The sequence below is a fragment of the Fundulus heteroclitus genome, chromosome 22 (assembly GCF_011125445.2).
Source record: "Fundulus heteroclitus isolate FHET01 chromosome 22, MU-UCD_Fhet_4.1, whole genome shotgun sequence".
Classification (NCBI taxonomy): Eukaryota; Metazoa; Chordata; class Actinopteri; order Cyprinodontiformes; family Fundulidae; genus Fundulus; species Fundulus heteroclitus.
In genome coordinates this window covers 21776703-21794373 of record NC_046382.1, presented here as the reverse complement: position 1 = coordinate 21794373, position 17671 = coordinate 21776703, and the positions used below count along the sequence as shown (strand labels likewise).

General features: G+C 41.0%; 2 protein-coding genes across 5 annotated transcripts in view; both read right to left on the bottom strand.

Moving 5' to 3' along the window:
• Positions 1 to 2586, bottom strand: part of slit1a (slit homolog 1a (Drosophila)) — a 110255-nt gene extending 107669 nt beyond the window's left edge. For 3 of the 4 annotated variants that reach the window (XM_012880471.3, XM_012880473.3, XM_036126793.1), the window contains exon 1: positions 1923 to 2585. In XM_012880471.3, the coding sequence (XP_012735925.2) occupies positions 1923 to 2125 (203 nt within the window). In that variant the 5' untranslated portion in view covers positions 2126 to 2585. Of the gene's footprint in view, positions 1 to 1922 lie in introns of all 4 variants that reach the window. The other variant, XM_036126791.1, reaches the window with a different exon arrangement.
• Positions 2587 to 5420: 2834 nt separating this feature from the next.
• Positions 5421 to 14432, bottom strand: LOC105938627 (rho GTPase-activating protein 19). The gene is made up of 11 exons (XM_012880441.3): positions 14346 to 14432; positions 13822 to 14075; positions 13591 to 13671; positions 12177 to 12386; positions 11872 to 12098; positions 11686 to 11772; positions 9840 to 9905; positions 8974 to 9186; positions 8793 to 8888; positions 8504 to 8618; positions 5421 to 7037 (listed from the first exon to the last, which is right to left on the bottom strand). Exons 1-10 carry the CDS (start codon positions 14390 to 14392, stop codon positions 8544 to 8546), a joined length of 1356 nt encoding a protein of 451 aa, XP_012735895.2. The 5' UTR covers positions 14393 to 14432; the 3' UTR covers positions 5421 to 7037; positions 8504 to 8543.
• Between the last annotated feature and the right edge of the window lie 3239 nt (positions 14433 to 17671).

The window sequence follows — 17671 nt, the reverse complement described above, 5'->3', positions numbered from 1 at the left end:
ACGTCACTTTTGGTACATGGGCTGAATCTATAAAGAGCTTTTCTAGTCATGCTGACCATCCAGACCATCATTCAGCCAGCAGCACTCTCCAACGCCCACGCATTTATGCACCGATACGCATCTGGGTAAAGCAATTCACATATAAGTGCCTTGCCCCAGAGCACATCGACATATGGCAGGATGAAGCTGGAATCAAACCCACAACTTTTAGGTTACAAAATGTCTTTTCCAAATTTTTCCCCCCTTTCCAGATTCGTATTTGCAAAAAGAATGACGCACTATTTTTCCTTATGTTTAACATGTTGCTCTGTCACAGTAACTCTGTGGCCAAGACGGGAAAAAGTCCAAGTGATGTGAATCCTGTTGCAAAGTCACCAATAATGCTCAACCTTTTGACCGCAGCGTCGGTTACAAGCGGTCGCTCATTAATGACGCCCCCCCCCCCCAAAAAAAAAAAACACCCATAAATCTAGAACTGCACATGGGAGCATCATGTGTGGCCAACTGGGCCGCGTTGATTCGCTCACTCCTCTTGATTAATCACCCAACACAAAAGCTCGCGCAGAGACTAGTTTCTATTGTTAAACCGAGCGGCCCGGCGGAGACCGGCCGCCCTCTACATGAAGAAAACCCACCCGTGAAAAGTAGAACTAGTGACCCAGGAATGTATTAGGTAACTGTTACGCAGAGCATGTTTAAAGCGCGACATCCTCAGCGTTGAACGTGATTCCAAAGAGATGCTCTACATGACCCACGAATGCACAGGCAACTTTTACACAGAAATGCTCTTTGAGGGGAAGGCGCGGGGAATATTTCCAGCGTAAATGGCCATTTGTCTGAAAGGAAGTCACAAAATGACCATGTTTCCTCCCCGGTTCACTATTAAACCAGTGTTTGCATGTATGCAACGCGGACGGGGGGGGTGGGTGAAAAATAACAGGGCTGTTCTTAGAAATTAAACGTGGAAAGGCATGAAATATGCAGCCAGCTCCCACCATGCCATCACTGATGCCTCTGACACAGGCTTTCTCTCTGCTCCGTTCCCACCGCATGTTTTATTCACGGCCGATATTCTGAAAGCTGAAACAGAACAATCTATTTTCCCCACACTTTGCGCTCCCTCTGATTTCGCAGATGAATATTTCAGGGGAACGTCAGAGAAGATGGAGAAGCGCCCCTCTGCAGGGCCGGCGTCCGGCTAACGCCTTTTCACGAGACAGCTTAGGTGATCCGTGCACAGGACTCACTTGAGCAGCAGATTTGCCTAATTTTCTGCCTGATTTAACAATTTGGGGAGTTAGTGTTCAGGACATGGGGCAGAGAGAAAGGAGGAGAGGACAGCGCACGAGTAGAGAGGAATTGAAAAAGGGAAGAAAGGTAGATGAAGACAGAGAGAGCAAAGACAGCCGGACTGGTGAGACATTTCTTTAAATGTCACAGATCCTTTCATTTCAGGGAACTTAAGTTGTTAAACTTGACACTAGAGTGGAGCAAAATTAGACGCAACTGTTTTCTAAATGAGCATAAAAATGCAAAAAAAAAAAACACCACATGAAAAAAGTTTAAACAAACAGATAACTAAATACCAGATCCATACAGAAATATGAAAGAAATAAAAAAAGACAGGAACACATCTGCTCCTGCTTTTTTTCACCCCCCACAGTCTCTGATGTCTATTTATACCTGACTGGAATGCCAGTGAGTGACTGGCTGCCTGATTGGCACATTCACACATGCACTCATGCACAGCGTACACAGGCAGGGCTATTGTTCTGCTTCCATCTAAAGAAACTCATGTGCGCCACAATAACACAGCCTGAGTGGAAACAATTGGAAGATTATAAGCAGCCCGACGGCTCCTCTGCCATGGATACACACACACACACACACAAGGAGACAGGAGAAGTAGAGGTGGCACTCACAGTCTCTCAGTGTTGCGGGGGATACTCCTTGGCATAGTTTTGAGCCCCAGTCCGTGGCAGTCCACTGTGGTGCCGCTGCAGGTACAAAGCGCCGGGCAGGCGCTGGCATCGCCCAGCATCAGGGCAGAGAGCATCAGCAGCCACATCCACTGCCCAGCCAGCCTGCCCATGCTTGATTCAAAACTGCTGTCTTCAGCGGGCATGTTCCTAAGCCTCTTCTTCTTCTTTTTTTTCTCCCTCTCCTTACTTGTTTCTGTCCACCTCTCTTTATGTTCTCCTTCCTTTTGGCTTCCAAAAAGTCCTGCCACACCTCACAAGTCCTGCAGGAACAATTTTATTTAACTGGAGAGTATAAATAGAAGGGAGAAAAAAAAAAAAAGATCTTCCACACAAATCCTACAGATCTGATGATGCAGCTTTGATATCCACTATAATTTGCCCATGTAAAAAAAAAAGGGATGGTTTCTTTCTTTCTTTCTTTCTTTCCTTCTTGAAAACTCCTCTCTTGTCTCGTCTTTGTGGAGTTGGTGTTTGCTCTGGTCTGCATACGTCTGTCCTTCTCTCACTCAGTCCTGCTCTGCTCCGCTCGCCTGAAGAGAGAGGGAATAGGGAAAGAGCAGAAAGGAAAAAAGCCAGTCTCTCTCTCTCCCCCTTACACACACACACACACACACACACATACACACACACCAGTCATCCATCACAAGGATCTACAAATAGCAGAGCCCCCGACTCCACCCCTACCCCTCCTGTTCACCCTCACTCCTCTCCCTCCCCGTACAACACCCCCTCCAACGCAACGCAACCCTGCCTGAACTCACACTCATTCCTGAGATCCCCCCCCCCCACCCTTCTTTCATTCCCTTGACTCTCTTCACAATACAAATCTACTCCAAATATCTTCCTCTTTTCAGCTGCTCCTCACACACTTACCCGGCTCATTCTTTTCTCTCAGGTTTGCCTCCAGGCGAAACCCCACAGAGAGACGGAGACAGACAAGAGAGCCCTAACCTGCATGACACTACAAAGCCTCTGCCCAAGGGGGAGAGGCTGCGTGAGAGAATCCGCGGCGGGACGACGGGAATCAACACCCCGGTCCAGAGAGGTGGAACCAGACAGATTCAATAAATAATCAACAAGTACGGTGTCTTGGACAAGCATCCGTGCTTGTGCGCGTTTTGTCACGTCGCGACCGCAGGCTTCAGTGTTCCTTGCTGGGATTTTAGGTGGAAGCAAAATCACATACAGTTTTTGTTTTTTTCTTTGCTTTTAAAAATCTAATAAAAAGTGCTCTCTGCCCCCCTTTGCCCTGACACCCTTAATTAAAATCCAGATTAAGGAACGGCCTACAGATCACACCCAGTTGGCGTGTTAGATTGAGTCCAGCGGTGAGTAAATCCAGCGGTTCTGGGAAGGCCTCGTTGATTCGTTGGATGATATCAAAGGTTGATCAAAGAGCTGAAGACCAGCGAGCTCAGCAGAAAGGACAGAAACGAAAGGTGCGGGGAAATGAGACGCGGCACATAAAACGACAAAAGCGAAACAGCATCAAGCTGTGGGGATTATTTTCTTCAGCAGGGACAGGGAAGCTGTCTGAAGATGATGGGAAGAGGGATGGAGCGAAATAAAGCAGGGCGACGATGTTAAACGTGCACCCGGATTTCCTGCAACTTTTAGATGCATCCTTTTTCAGTAGCAGCTGAGTCAAATCAATGGCTCTTTACCAGCCGACTTCAATGACATGCTGAAGGCGATCCAGGTATTTTTGAATCAGGTGTGTTGGACCAGGGAGGCATCTAAAAGTTTCAGGAAGGTGGCTCTCTCAGGGGCTGGAGCTGGTGACCCGAAAGCATGTTCATAATATACATTGGTCCAGAATTGTGATATATCTTGCAAACTGATGTTCACAGATGCTCTCCATCCAATGTTGAGCTTGAGCAATGTAAGATGGGGCGTGAATACTTCCGCAAAGCACCGTACGGCTCTTTCCTTCTACATCATGTGCAGCAGCACAGAGGCTGCTGCGGTGTTTTGGAGTGAGAGAAAGAAGAAAAAAAATCACACATAACCATAAAAAGTCGACATTAAATTTATAGTCAGACAGAATAGTTTAACACATGCAAATAAAAAGTGGACCAGCTCCATTATACTCATACCTGCTGTTATTTTAATTTGTTAGTGCAACTGGAACACAAATCCCACACTCAGAGCAAGAACCACGCAGTCCCAAAAGTGGACTCAGAAACCAAAAGAGCTGGACGGCGCTCTGCTGAGAGGAGGAAAAGTGAACGATAAGCAGCATTTGCAGGATTATATTTCTCTAAACGTGGGCTCTTAATATCAGCAAAGGCTGGCGTTTAGCGACGACAGCGTAGATATATCAGAGCCTGTCTGCTCTGGAGAGTGTAACTATAGCTTTTAGGGGGGGAAAAAAAACTTTTTTTTTTCCACACTCAAATTTGCACTACATGAAAGTGCAAATCAGCGCCCTGGATGTGGGTTCAAAACAGGATTTGAAGGATTCAGGGTATTTTGTTTATGGTTATCCACAGAGTAAAATAAATGGTAAAAATAAATGGCAACACATAAAACAGGGAACATATTGTGAGAGTTTTGAGGGGGGAAAAAAAAAACCTCTGAACCGGGCTTGAAAAAGGAGTTTGCATGCAAAGCATCGCCCCACAGTGGAATGACAACCATGAGAACCATGAAAGCTGTTTAGTGCCATTTAGCGGAAAACAAGAATGACTACTTGTGCAATTTGATTAAACATATAAAGGTTGGCAAAATGCCCAAATGACACTCTGAACCATCTCCATTGGGGTTAAGCTTGAGACTGGTGAGTTACTGGTCGAGGTCTAAATCTTTTTATGTGGATAATCCCTTCTGATATTGCAAATATGCAGATTTATATATAGAATTCACATTGTAGGCAAAAAAAAAAAAAAATAGTTCTCTTTGTCCTTGTAAAAATGTCACTTTAGCATAGATCTTCCCTTTATGAATGGCTAATTAAAGAGGAGACAGTGGTGCTTAGTGGTAATGGGGGGTAGTAGCATCCCTGCGCTCTCACAGAGTTCATAGGAACACACACTAGCACACAAGAATGACTTCTCAGCTCTTGAAGCAGTGGGACATGGCAGCAATTACTGTCTGGCAGAGGAGATGTTTGCAAAACACGAGACCACAGACAAAGGGGACCGAAAGGACGAGATACGACGACTGATTTACATTTCGGCGATTCAAAATTTTCACACGAGCAAGGGAGGTTGAGCCACTCGTTTACTCAACTCACGTCTACAAAACGAGACGAGTTCATCAGGACAGACTGTTTACACGCGGTAAATAGAAGGGTTTATGTCTCCCGAATATTTCACGCCAAACCTATGGTCTGATTAGAGCTTATGAGAGGAGGATTTCTCATCTACATCCATCATTATACACTTTTATATTATGAACGGATTTGGCAAATTTAGGCAAAAATAAAAATAAAACACAGCAAATTCAACAGGTTTATTAGAGCAACTCAGTTCACAGATGTCTAATTTTGGATAAAACAAAAGAAATAAAAAGCTATAGCTGTAAAACCATGACGCTGGGCGCTGCTTATGGGAAGGACCAGCATTCACAGATGTTCATAACATTTACTTATTATCCCCCATCCGCAACATATAATGCTTTCCTTTATGATTTAGTCCATCTTTCTTCAGCCAGTAATGAATCTGAAATTCATGTTCCATTTATGAACAATTTAACTTTACAAGCAGCTTATTGTTTGCATGGCGGCAGCAGCACATTGGGTCGAAGGTGGGTAACAATAAAGCAGGAAGGCTGATGCCGTCATCTCCAGAAGCAACATGTTTGTGTTGAAAGGCTCCCTACCATTTGCATTTAAACAGCACCACCTTGTGGTTGCAAATAAAAGTGCAGGACATGACTTTACACAATTGCAAGAAGAAGGGGGGGAAACACTTTTTTTTTTTTCAAATTACAAAACAAATATGTACAACATGTAATAGAAATGTATGAATTAAAAAAAAAGACATTTAACAACCAATGTGTTACAGTAACTTGCATAGCTTTACAGAAGCACCAGAATCACCAATTTACTCACAAGATGAAGCTGCAATTTTCACATTCTGGTAAAAAAAAAAAAAAAGGTAAATAGTTCACCAAAGAGAGTTTTACCCAGTAAGAAACAAGGTTTAATTAAATGTGATAACTGCTAAAACGTTTTCTGTAGACCCCTGGATTAAAAAAAACAATAAACATGACAGTGGTAAGAAATAAAATATTATTTTGCTTCATATCCAGTGAACCAACCATTAGAATAATAAAAAGATTAAATAAAATTCTCTTGCCAAAACTGTAAACACACCATTTCAAGATATAAAACATAAAATAAGCTTTAAATACAGGAACTAAAACCATATACTGCTACTAATATCAGTAAAAAAGAAAAAAAAAAAAGAAAATCAGTGTTTGCACAAGTTTGTGTTAAAGAGGAAAAAAACATAAACATATTCTGTTGTTTTTCTTTTGAGCTCACTTTCACAAGAATTCATTTTCCAAGCACATATTTTAAACAAATGTAAAAGAATCATCCTTAAATTTGTAACATATTTGTCGGGGGAGAACTGTTGCATATAAAATTTGAAATAACTTAAGGCACATTCAGCTTAAGGCACATCTTTGGTCCTACAACATTTACGTTAAGAGCAGAAAATATGAATATCACAGCTTCCTAACAGACATTCAAGGCAGAACAGTAAAGGTCATGTAACATAAAGAACAATAAAAAAAAATGTCTAAAATAAAATTCAACAAAATTCACTGGAGCACAGAAAGTTTAAACTTGTCTGACCCTAAATTACCAACAGAAGCATCCTCGCTGCTGTTTAGCAACTGTTGTGTTAAACCGGGCAGCTGCAGAGATACTCTGGGTTTTTCTAAACCACTAAGTTTCACACTCTGGAAAAAAATAAATAAAATAAAAAAAGTATAATAATAAAAAAGGTCAACTTTACAGCAAGTTAAACGGCCTGGCTTCTTTAAGGCTCCAGACTGATGTTCCAAGGTTTTGGGAGGAGCACAGTCCTTAAATAGCAGTCAGTCCTGGAAGATAAACGGGTTTATCAGTGTTTAAATCTTCAACTGAAAGCAACTATGATTGTTACACTTGTAAGCAACGAAGCCTGTCATTAATCAGCCACAGACGGGTGCAGACTAGTTGGTTAAGAGCACTTAAAACAGGACAAGTGCTTTAATATAGTTTTTGTAATTATTTATTCTGACGAAGTGTCCATTATCAGAAATAGATGGATGACGCAGAAGAAGCCTCTGATCAATTTATGATAATTGGCACCTTAAAGGGCATTATCCCGCTTATACCAAGTGTGTAAGCGGGATAAAGAAATAAATCACAAGTTTTTCCCAAGAAGCAACTGAGAAAAATATTTAATATCTCTCGTTATGACACGTTGCCAAGGTGACCAGCGTCGACCGCCCTGCCGTTACCAGCTAACGTTTGAGTCAGCGCAACAATTTAGATCAAAGGGGCTATTTGACTGGGACTTTTTTTTATACATGTCCAATAACCCTTTTTAAAGGACACCCTGCAGCCAATGAGAATAGAGTATTCACCCAGACCATGGTTTAAGATCTGTTGTGCAGTGATGAGGCCGTGTGAATGTCAAAAGTGAATACTAAAGGATCTGCTCCGGGGCGGTCAGCTTTGCTAAAAAAAAAATAAAAAACGGCTAGATTAGAAAACGGCTCATCTTTAAAGTCGACCCTGGAGTTACATCCAGATCTGTGTCAGTGTGAGAATCTGAAGTAAATTACTGTACATCACTGATTTCTGACTAGGAAGGATCATCTCGACGCTGTGGTCTGGCCACCTCCCCACAGCATCCTGCTCTTCTTTTTCAGACAGGGAAGCCGGTCAGAGTGGATGAGAAGACGGACGAAGCTAAATTTAGGGTAAAGCTGTCAATTGAAATTTGAGTGGAGGTTCAGCTTCCAGCAGACGGCACTGAAGATAAACACAGGGCTCCAACAGAGCAATGACTCATGATGGATCAAATTCATGTGTGAGAATGGGCCAAAGTGGGGGGACCGATGCAGAGACTAGAAAAACTGATACTCAGACGGTCTCCATTGCATAGAACTGAGTTGGAGTTGCACAGCTGAACACGTGCCACACTTTCTCTTTGCATCCATGGCAAACCATGGCTTTTACTTGCCAACCGCTTTGTGTTGCTCCGTACATAAAACCCAAATTAAACACATTCAGGTTTAGGTTGTAACAGGACAAAATGTTAAAAGTTTAGGTGATCTGAACAGTACTGCGAGGCGCTCAGGTGGTTTTCCACCACATGGATATTTTACACAGTGGCCGAGTAGAAATGTTATCTGGAGAAGCCATTTTTATCAAACTTTGTCACCTTTTATGTTTTTTTTATAAAAAAGTGTTACCTGCGGTTTCCCAGGAACAAGAGCAGCGAGTCATTTTATAATAGTCATGCTGAGTTTTTATGATACTGGACATTCATACGGAGGTTGAAGGTTGCTATACTTACTTCCTCCCTGTGGGTGATTCCTCTTAATCGCGCCATCACTTCAGGGGCTGAGAGGAAGACTCGGCAGTGTGCCGTTTTCTTTCTCTGAAGGAGTCTGGCCTCCCAGTCCCTTGCTCTGTTATTGAAGTGTAATTACATAGAAATCATTACTATGAGAGAAAGTTAAACTGTGGAAAAATAAAATTCTGTGAACTTTTTAAAGGAGTCTTTATATGTCCTTCGCATGATAATGAAAATATCGGATGAACGCGCCGAAGAAAGTCAAATGTAATAAAGCTTTTCAGCAGACCTTTATAACTCGACCCGCAGATCGAGAACGCCAGTGTCTCCTGATGAACGGCGTCCGGGTCTCTGCAGAGGAAGTCCCGTCGGGCTGCTTTGCAAACTACAAAGATGATGAAACTTTATTAAATATTGATCAGAAGAGGTAAATGGTTTGGGTGTTTGTCTTCTAAGTGGCCCTGAGTTACCTGTCTGATGAGTTTTTTCTTCTTGGCAGAGTCGGGCATGCTGCTGACCTGCTTGTACAGTTCCTTGAGGCAAGACTCGGTATAGCTCTGATTCTCAGACGGCCGGCTGCTGTTGGTGCTGCTAGTCTCACCTGGGATTGATCTCATAGAGGGCGAAGGGGACGGAGCTGTGACCGCAGTAACAGAGCAGGCTGAAGAGAGATTCAGGTCATCCTAGAAAAGTCAAGAAACATGCCTGAGAACATATTGCACAAACAGCTGACATTCAACCAGAAGGAAGAAAAAAAAAAAACGACTCAGCCAAGCAATAAGTGTAGAAACGTAAAAAAATAAAACGCTTTGAAGTTTTTTTTCACATGGGTTTGCAAAGAGATCTTTTAAATACCCAGTAGGACGCACCAGCTTCAGAGTTGTTTTTGTCATTTAAAAACCATTCAGTGGATCTAGGATAAGTGGGCCAAATTTCCTCCACAGCAACGTCTAACACTCAAGGTTGTTTACACCAGGAGTGGCTCCAGCAGGTGTTAGTTATAGGCCATGTTTTTTTTGTTTGTTTTTTTTACTATAGTACAGTGACATGGTGGTATTTTACTAGATATTGGCAGAATGTATGTATTCCGTTGTAATGTATGTTTCAATGACAATATTATTATTAGAATAATAAAAAAAAATATGAAAAATAACTTCAAAGCAAAGAAATTTTCAGCCACGGTTTGGCTAAAGTTTTGAAGTGTTTTTTTTATGGATGCCAAAATGGAAGGAGGATGGGACAAAATGGCGATGCATGGGGGTCCGAGTTGGTGAACAGGGCCGGAACTACGCTGAAACATTAACAAGACGGCAAGTCAAAAAACAAACATACTTACATTTGACTGAAGAGTTTTGGATCCAGTGTAGAAGAATCGAGCATATTCTTTGATATAGACGGGTGCCTTGAAAAATAAGCAAATCAGCACATCAAACTCTGATGAAAATAATGAATCTCATTTATCAGGCCTTGATCTGTGTAATAAGTAATTAATTAAGTCACGGCCGACGTAAATAAGAAAATGCACCAAAGCAGTAGAGAACACGTTTAATGGTTCAAAGTATAGGTAACAAATCATTGCTCACTGTGAGTTTAGAAACATACAAAGAATGTACTATTTGAATAGCATTTGGATTACAATTTGAAAGTGCTTCTGCATTACAAAAGGAATGTCGAGTAATTGCAGAGAAAATTTTAAAATCTGCATGTGATCAGAATAAAGGTCAGCCATAAGGCTGCTCATCTTGCCGCCAAGCAATATTTAACTAAGAGGATCTGCATCCTGGCATTTCCTTTGGTGTTGGTCTGACAATCATTTGAGTCCCGAATACGTTAAGGAACAAACAAACCCCCTGCAGGGAGACGGCTCTGAAATAATAAAGGTGGCGCTGGGAATTTTAATGACCGAAACATCAGGACAGGATGGATGTGCGCTGACATTCAGCCGCGTGCATTACAAAGCCGTGGGAATGCTTCATTACACAGCGGGATGACGGAGCCAAACGAACCGCTGAAGACCTTTTCAGAGTTGGCCGAGTAAATAATCTGACTTGAATGTGTGCTTGTGTTATTCTGCGTGCAGGAGGCCGGGCTGACGGCCCAGATGTGTCACAACAAACATATGCTGAGAATGACCACAGTGAAAGAAGGCTAGGTTGACCAAAAATACAGCGGGTCGAATACAAGACTGCGAACAAAAATCACAGACAACCATAATCTATCAAAAGTGTCCCTAAACGTCTGAAAATGATCCTAAGTCTAAGCCTGTCTGACTGGTGACTCTGGGACTGTTATAAGAATTATTATTATTATTATTATTATTATTATTATTATTATTATTATTATTATTATTATTATTCTGAAGTCACTATGGCCTCACACCACTCGGACATAGGAGGCCTGCAGACATAATGGCTGTGTATAAGATCCACTGTTGCTGAGTGCAAGGCTGAATGCTGCGTAGATACTGTGCAGCATGGTGATTGTCTAGGATAGACTGTCTTTGTTATGTCTCATGCCAAGGCCACTGTGCAGTATTAGGGGGAGCCGAAAAGCGAGACAGGCAGAGACGGGGCAGACGCATACTGCAGCGGGACCGTGGGGTGCGATTACTTTCCATCTATGTGACCTCTGCTCTGTTTCTCAATAAAAGTGCTGGAACCACATCACCGCCGTCTCCTCATTTAGTAAAGATGAGAACTCAGTTATCTTTGCTTAGAATTCCATCCACAGAGACACATGAAGAACCTTTGTTGATTTTATTAACGTGGACCAACTTTCTGGTCGCATTCTTTAATGTCTACCTTTCTTGTAACCCAGGCAACACCTCGACTCGTGATAAATAGCACAGCTGCCAATGTACAGAGAGACAAAAAACAGACGTAGAGTTAAAAAGGCACTTCCAGAGCCCAGGCTCTTCCCCAAGGCCACCTTCCATGGTGCTGAAATTAGAGTTGCTGCGCTTTGAATGGACAGCCAAACTTCCTGCAAGTTTAATAGTGTCTGCATTCCATTCAGTTCTCACCTCGGTAAGGATTGACTTAGATTATGTCAATATTTGTGACATATTGTGCATTTATCAGATCGATAAGCCCTCTTTGACCTTATAATAAGCTTCACCTGAGTTAAGTTCAAAAGGAAGCAAAGCAAACCTCTCCATCTGAGCAGGGAATAAAGCGGTTTACCTTGAACAACTTCTGTGAGTGCCGGATGAGGAATGCTACCCCGTTATTCAGTTTCTCTATGTTTCCCTGGAGATCGCTTGCTGTCACCTGCGTCATAAAATACAGAAGAGAAAATGTGTATATGTAATAATAATGTATATAGAAATGTTCTTTTGAAATGCTTAGAGTGTCTAAGAAGATGCTCACATTCTTGGGCCAGATGATATGCGGAGCGAACATGGTGGCTAAGTTAATAGCCGACATCTTGTTGGTGTGCTGAGTGCGGGCCGTGTGGTACAGTAAGTCCAGCAGCAGCTTCAACAAGCTGCGGTTGGTCGGCGGGAGCAACATGAAAAGCAGCTGAAACGCCTCAATCTGCCGTTCCTTATCGGGGACTTTGGTCTTATTCCCTTTTTCGTCAAAGCGAGTCAACTCTGGACACAGCAGACCCAAAAAGTGATTAGATTAACAGCAAAAAAGGGACCAAAGGAACCCTGCGTGTGACTCTATACCTCCGATTTTCAGGTGAGCGTGATAATGTCTGTGCGTGAGTAGAGGCTCTGGCAGCTCTCCCAGGTAAGCCTTGAGCAAAGTGGCCACATCGTTGGGATGGAAGTCACCTGTCTCCAGGTCTATCTCGGCCGCCGTGTCCAGCATCTCTCTCAGGGCCGCCTGCCTCAGGCTGTGGCCTGGCACCCGAAACAACCCCTCCACATGAAGGTCTGGGCAGGAGAGACGGAGAGAGAGAATAACCACAGGGGAGAGAAGGGGTACGGATGGAGCCGTTTTTAGACACGGAGCGATGAAGACGGCCACGCAGCACAGAGGAAGGAGGAGAGGGAGACGTGATGGGGTGAATGAAACGGAGGGAGAGAGCCGGCAAGAGCAAAGTGCTTTCAGATAAATTATTGACCGACGCATTCGCTTCCAGTGTCCGCTTTCAGCGAGTGACATCATTCCTTTCTAGAAATAAACTATGACCTCATGATAACTCATTGTTTATAAAGAAAGTCAAAGTGACATCTCTTAATGCTTGACTAATTAATTCTGATAATAGTGAAAAAAACAGGCAGATGAAAGCCTGCCACCATGCTAATGCAAAGTTTTAACCCTATGATTTCTAAAAAAAAAAAAGAAAAAAAAAAAAAGAAAAAAAGACAAATAATCCTTCTTTATGTTTGAAAACCTACGCATAGTGCTTTATAAAAGTATTCATACCATCTTGAACCTTTCCACATTTTGTTGCTTTACCACTGCGGAAATCCATTTATTTATAAGCCATAAACCCAGAGATTCAAAAGTTTCTGGCACAACTTCACTAACTCCCAAGGTGCATGGAGAGGGACAAAGACCTGGTAAAGTAAAGACTCCAACAACGCTTGAAGTTCTGGGAAACTACTTTATTTGCTCACTTCGACTTATGGCTTTCATCTGGGTGGGTCAGAGAATAAAGTTGTTTCCCAGAACTTCAGGTGTTGCTGCAGTCTTCACTTCACCAATTCATAGCAGCGCATGTTTGTAAAGTGGAAGGAAAATAATAAATGATGTTCAAATATGATTAAGAGTATTGACTTTCACTGGACCCTGAGGTGTAAAGTTTGTATTTTTATTAATTTATTTTTTGGTTTAACAAGTTAATTTATTTATGCTTTTATACATATACATACATATATATACATATACATATATATATATATATATATATATATATATATATATATATATATATATATATATATATATGTATGTGTGTGTGTGTGTGTATATGTGTCTCGACACACGTTTATAAGACATTGTATGTACAATTTCATCAAATCGGAGTTTTAATAAGAGCTTACTAAAACATAAATAATTGAATAATATGTTGCTGTATAATGTTTGCATATTTATGATGCTTTTTTAAGGTGCAGCATCTCTAATACTTACTTTTACTCAGATACTCAATGAGCTGATAGATCTGAGCTATTCCTTCTTCAGTTAAGGGCGCTCCAAAGATCACTCCCTTATCTGTCAAGCAGGGAAAAAAATGTAAACCAAAAATCTAAACAAGTTAAATTATGGTTTCTTAAAGACATGATTACTAAAAAGTACAAATGCTAACTTGTATAGATCGGATGGTATGATCCTAAAACGTGCATGCTCATTAACTAGTCTAACCTTTCCGTTTGCGGAAGTTGAAGGAGCGCAGAAAGCCACTGGACGACGGCACCTTGGGCTCCGACTCCCCGGTCAGCTGCGCAAACTCGTCCCCTGGCAGATCTATGAGCCGAGTAATGTTGCTGAGGACCAACTCCTGGAAAGTCTGCGGATGCTCATGCTTTAACCTCTCCACAAAGAAGTCCGGGTTAAAGATCACAGGCTGGTTGGCGTCTGGCTTCTCGTGACAGAGGAACACGCTGCATTTTGTGCCCCTGATGAGAAACAAGCATTAACACCACGACCTCGTTCTGTTATGAAAGAGAAATGCTCCTGCCAGGCACCAAAAATGACCCGATGGAGTCAGAACGAAACTCGTTACCAATCGCTCTGGTGGAACCGAACTGTTGCTAGGGTTATTTGGTTAATATGTAACCATTGTAATAGCATAATATCATGCACTTTCACTACCCATTACGCAAACCTACTATGCACATGTTGGTATTGTAGCCGATTAATTAATTCATTTATTTTAAATGTGGTACCTTCTATCCGTTTGGACACTGTTTAGAGAATTATTTTTAGTCGCCATCTTCGCTTTCAATCTTCCGCGGTTTCATTTTGGTCCCGCCCACAAGCATACGTATGCACATACGTACGTACGTACGTGTACGTGACGACCGTTAAGGCGCTCGAGCCAAACAAAACCTCTCGAGCCAAATTAACGAGTTGTTTTTGTTTTTCTGTTTTTTATTTTTTTTTATTTACTTTATTTAATTTATATACAAATATGTGTTTATTAGTATTCTACAAAATACAAATCCCAATATATTGGCAACTCTTTCAAAAAGACCTGCAATAACGTTCTTACATTTTAAAAGAGAAAATGAAAGCCCTTAACTTCCTCTGTCTTGTATTTATCTAGTCTGTGATTTCTGGCTGCTTTGATGAAGTTACACAATGTGATGTTGAAAGCATGATTAGAATAACAAATCTTGCCTAAAACGTTATCCGGTTAAACGCCAAGACCAAATATTGATTGGTATTCCACTCCTCATCAGGTCTAATCATCTTCCATAACCACCACCTCTTTTTCCAGACAAATCATCCTAATTTCAACCACACTGACAAACCTCGGTGTGAGACTGGACCCTGAGACCATGACAGTGAAATTCTGTGGCCCTCAATTTACCTCCACAGAAACATCCCCAAATCACAAAAATGCTTGGTTTAATTTGTATTTAGATACTGCCAACTATATTAACAACCCAACCTTTATAGTTCTGGCTTAAATGACAGTTATTTGGCTTGCAGAATGCATGGTTGATTTAACTACTCTTCAGTCAAACACTGTTTTGTTTGTATTTTCTTTTTACATAAATTAAAATAAAAAATACAATATTCTGAGTATTCCTATGCTCACTTTATCAATGGAAATTCTACAAACTCTACACCGCAATAGCAAATAATAATTCTAACAAATACTAAGGAAAAATAAACTTCTGATTTTAAAGAAAGTTAAGAAACAATAGTCAAAAGCCCTATCTCGGAAATAATAATAAAATAAAATAATAATCCTAATTGACCCAAAGCAGGAAAAGTTTGGTCTGATTAAAGACGGTGAGAGAAAGAAATAGTTTGGCATATGTTTAAATACCTAGTTTAAACTGTGAATTAAAAAAGTATTAAAAAGTTAGAAAAACAAATAACAAAAAATATTCACAACATTACAACAGAGTCAAGTTGGTGACACTAAAGAAGCTTGCAGACAGACAAATACAAAAGAAGAATAACTCTCCAAGACTGTGTTATGTCCAGAAGGACCTCATGTTTTCATCTGCAGTTTCTAGGATATCTGATATTTAGTTTGATGCAATCCCAGAGCAGGGCTTATTGACCCTCCATAAAATCACAAAACTATATTCAAAAATAATTGTAATCCGCACCGTCAGTAGTTTGTGTAGGCTTTCCTGGCTCAGACAAGAAATGAATTGCTTGAATTACTCAGTTTTCATCTCTTTTAGATAAAATTTAACTAATCTTCCTGCATAAACTGCATGAAACATGTTCAAACAACAAATTAATTAAGGTTTATTTACTTTGCAAATAAAAAATTCTCTGAATTGAATTCTCTGTGCTGATCTTGTATTGCACAAAACGTATAGCCTAGAGTTTTAGCCGAGTTAAAATTTACAATATTGATTAATGTTCAAAATTAAAGTAACAACTACTGCAGCTAAAGGTAGATGAAAATCTAGCAGATATGTAATGATCTGTGATCTGGAGATCTGAGAGTCATTTTCGCGCTTTCTTCCTGAAGATGTAAGCCGACGCAACACCGACTCCATGTACATATTGGCTTTATCACAAACAGCGGCTACCGTTTCGCTTCCCAGGGGGTTCTGTGAAATAAAACAAAAAAAATCTCATCTTTGCTTTAAATAATGAGTCATCAGAAGCAACCTTCAAAGTTATGAAAAGTATTTGTTTCTGATCAGACTCAATATCTTAAATGGAAATGTATTTTTAGTAAAAATCAAACAAAAAAAGGTCCAATTCTGAAAGAGGGTAGTACTGAAAGTCACGCGTCGTGGACGGTGCCAGGACCATAGCTTGTGCTTCAACGTGTGATTTCCTTTCTCTGGAAGTTGCCATGGTGATACACTGTAGTAGAATGTGAAGGCATACAAATTACATATATAGGGCTTTTCTAGTCATGCTGACAAGTGCTTTATATTACAGACAGATTAATTCTAATGTGCACACAATTACACACTCATCAGTAGGCATCAGGGCGTTAAGTGCATTGCTCAGGGGCACACCAACAGGTGACGGGGGAAGCTAGAATCAAACCCACAACCTTCACAGCCATCCCTTTTTACTAAGCTAAACCTAAAGTGAACTAGCTAAGTTGTGTTTTGTACTTAAAAGCCAAAATCATTGTAACTTCTAACCTATCAGTCTTAAATTGCCCGTACACCAAAATGAAACCCCAAAGTAAAAAATAATCTACAGTAGTTTGTTGGAATTTCCTCTCTGATCCTCTAAAGCGGCTTCTTTGTAGAATCTGTCACTGAAGTCGTGTAGGTCAGAATAAACCCAACAGAAAAAGGACTGAATCTGCAGCATCAGCACAACTTGGAACCTGACAGAATAGTTTTACATCTTTTGTGGAGTGAAAACAACACAGCTGCTGCAAGAGGGAGCCAAACTGGAAAATAAGAAAAAGTCGATGAATGTCTGTGTCTTATAATTAGTGTATGATTAGTTATAAATATGCATATGATTCATTTAATAGGCTGGAGGTTTATTCATTCGAGGTGCATGATAAACGTTTTGAATAACTCTGTCAGAACAAAACCAGTTTTGTTTGATATTCCTTCTATCAAATAAATAATAAAGCAATTCCAAATGTCAATTTTTTTCTCTCATCCAGACAAAAAACCTTATTCTGCATCAACATTGATGCAGAATAAGGTTGATTATTTCGGAGGCTGCAGACATGGTTATGTCTGCAACAGGGTCCAGCAGTGGCTACATTTTCTGCACAGGCTGAGGGCCTTTGGTGTCAGTCAGAAAGTCAGGCTGCTCTTTTACCGTGCTGTTATAGAGAGCATCATTAGGTATGGCATTTCTACCTGGTTTGGTAACCTGTCTGTCAGCCTAAATGAAGGCCAAACTTACTCAAAGAGCAATGAAGTTGATGGGAGTCAAGCAACACCCCTCACTTCAGACCATCTTCAATGAAATAATAACCAGACAGGCCCAGAAAATCATGTCAGACCTCACTCATATTCTTTATTCAGAGTATCAGTTTCTTCCTTCAGGTCGACGTCTTAGAGTCCCTGCCTGTAGATTGAACTGCTATAAG

Coding starts and splice junctions, on each gene's coding strand:
- LOC105938627 (XM_012880441.3), bottom strand. CDS start 14,392: ATGGCGACTAAAAATAATTCTCTAAACAGTGTCCAAACGGATAGAAG. Junction 12,099..12,176: donor CGCTCACCTGAAAATCGGAG/GTATAGAGTCAC, acceptor TGCTGTGTCCAG/AGTTGACTCGCTTTGACGAA. Junction 9,906..11,685: donor ACTCACAGAAGTTGTTCAAG/GTAAACCGCTTT, acceptor TTATTTTTCAAG/GCACCCGTCTATATCAAAGA.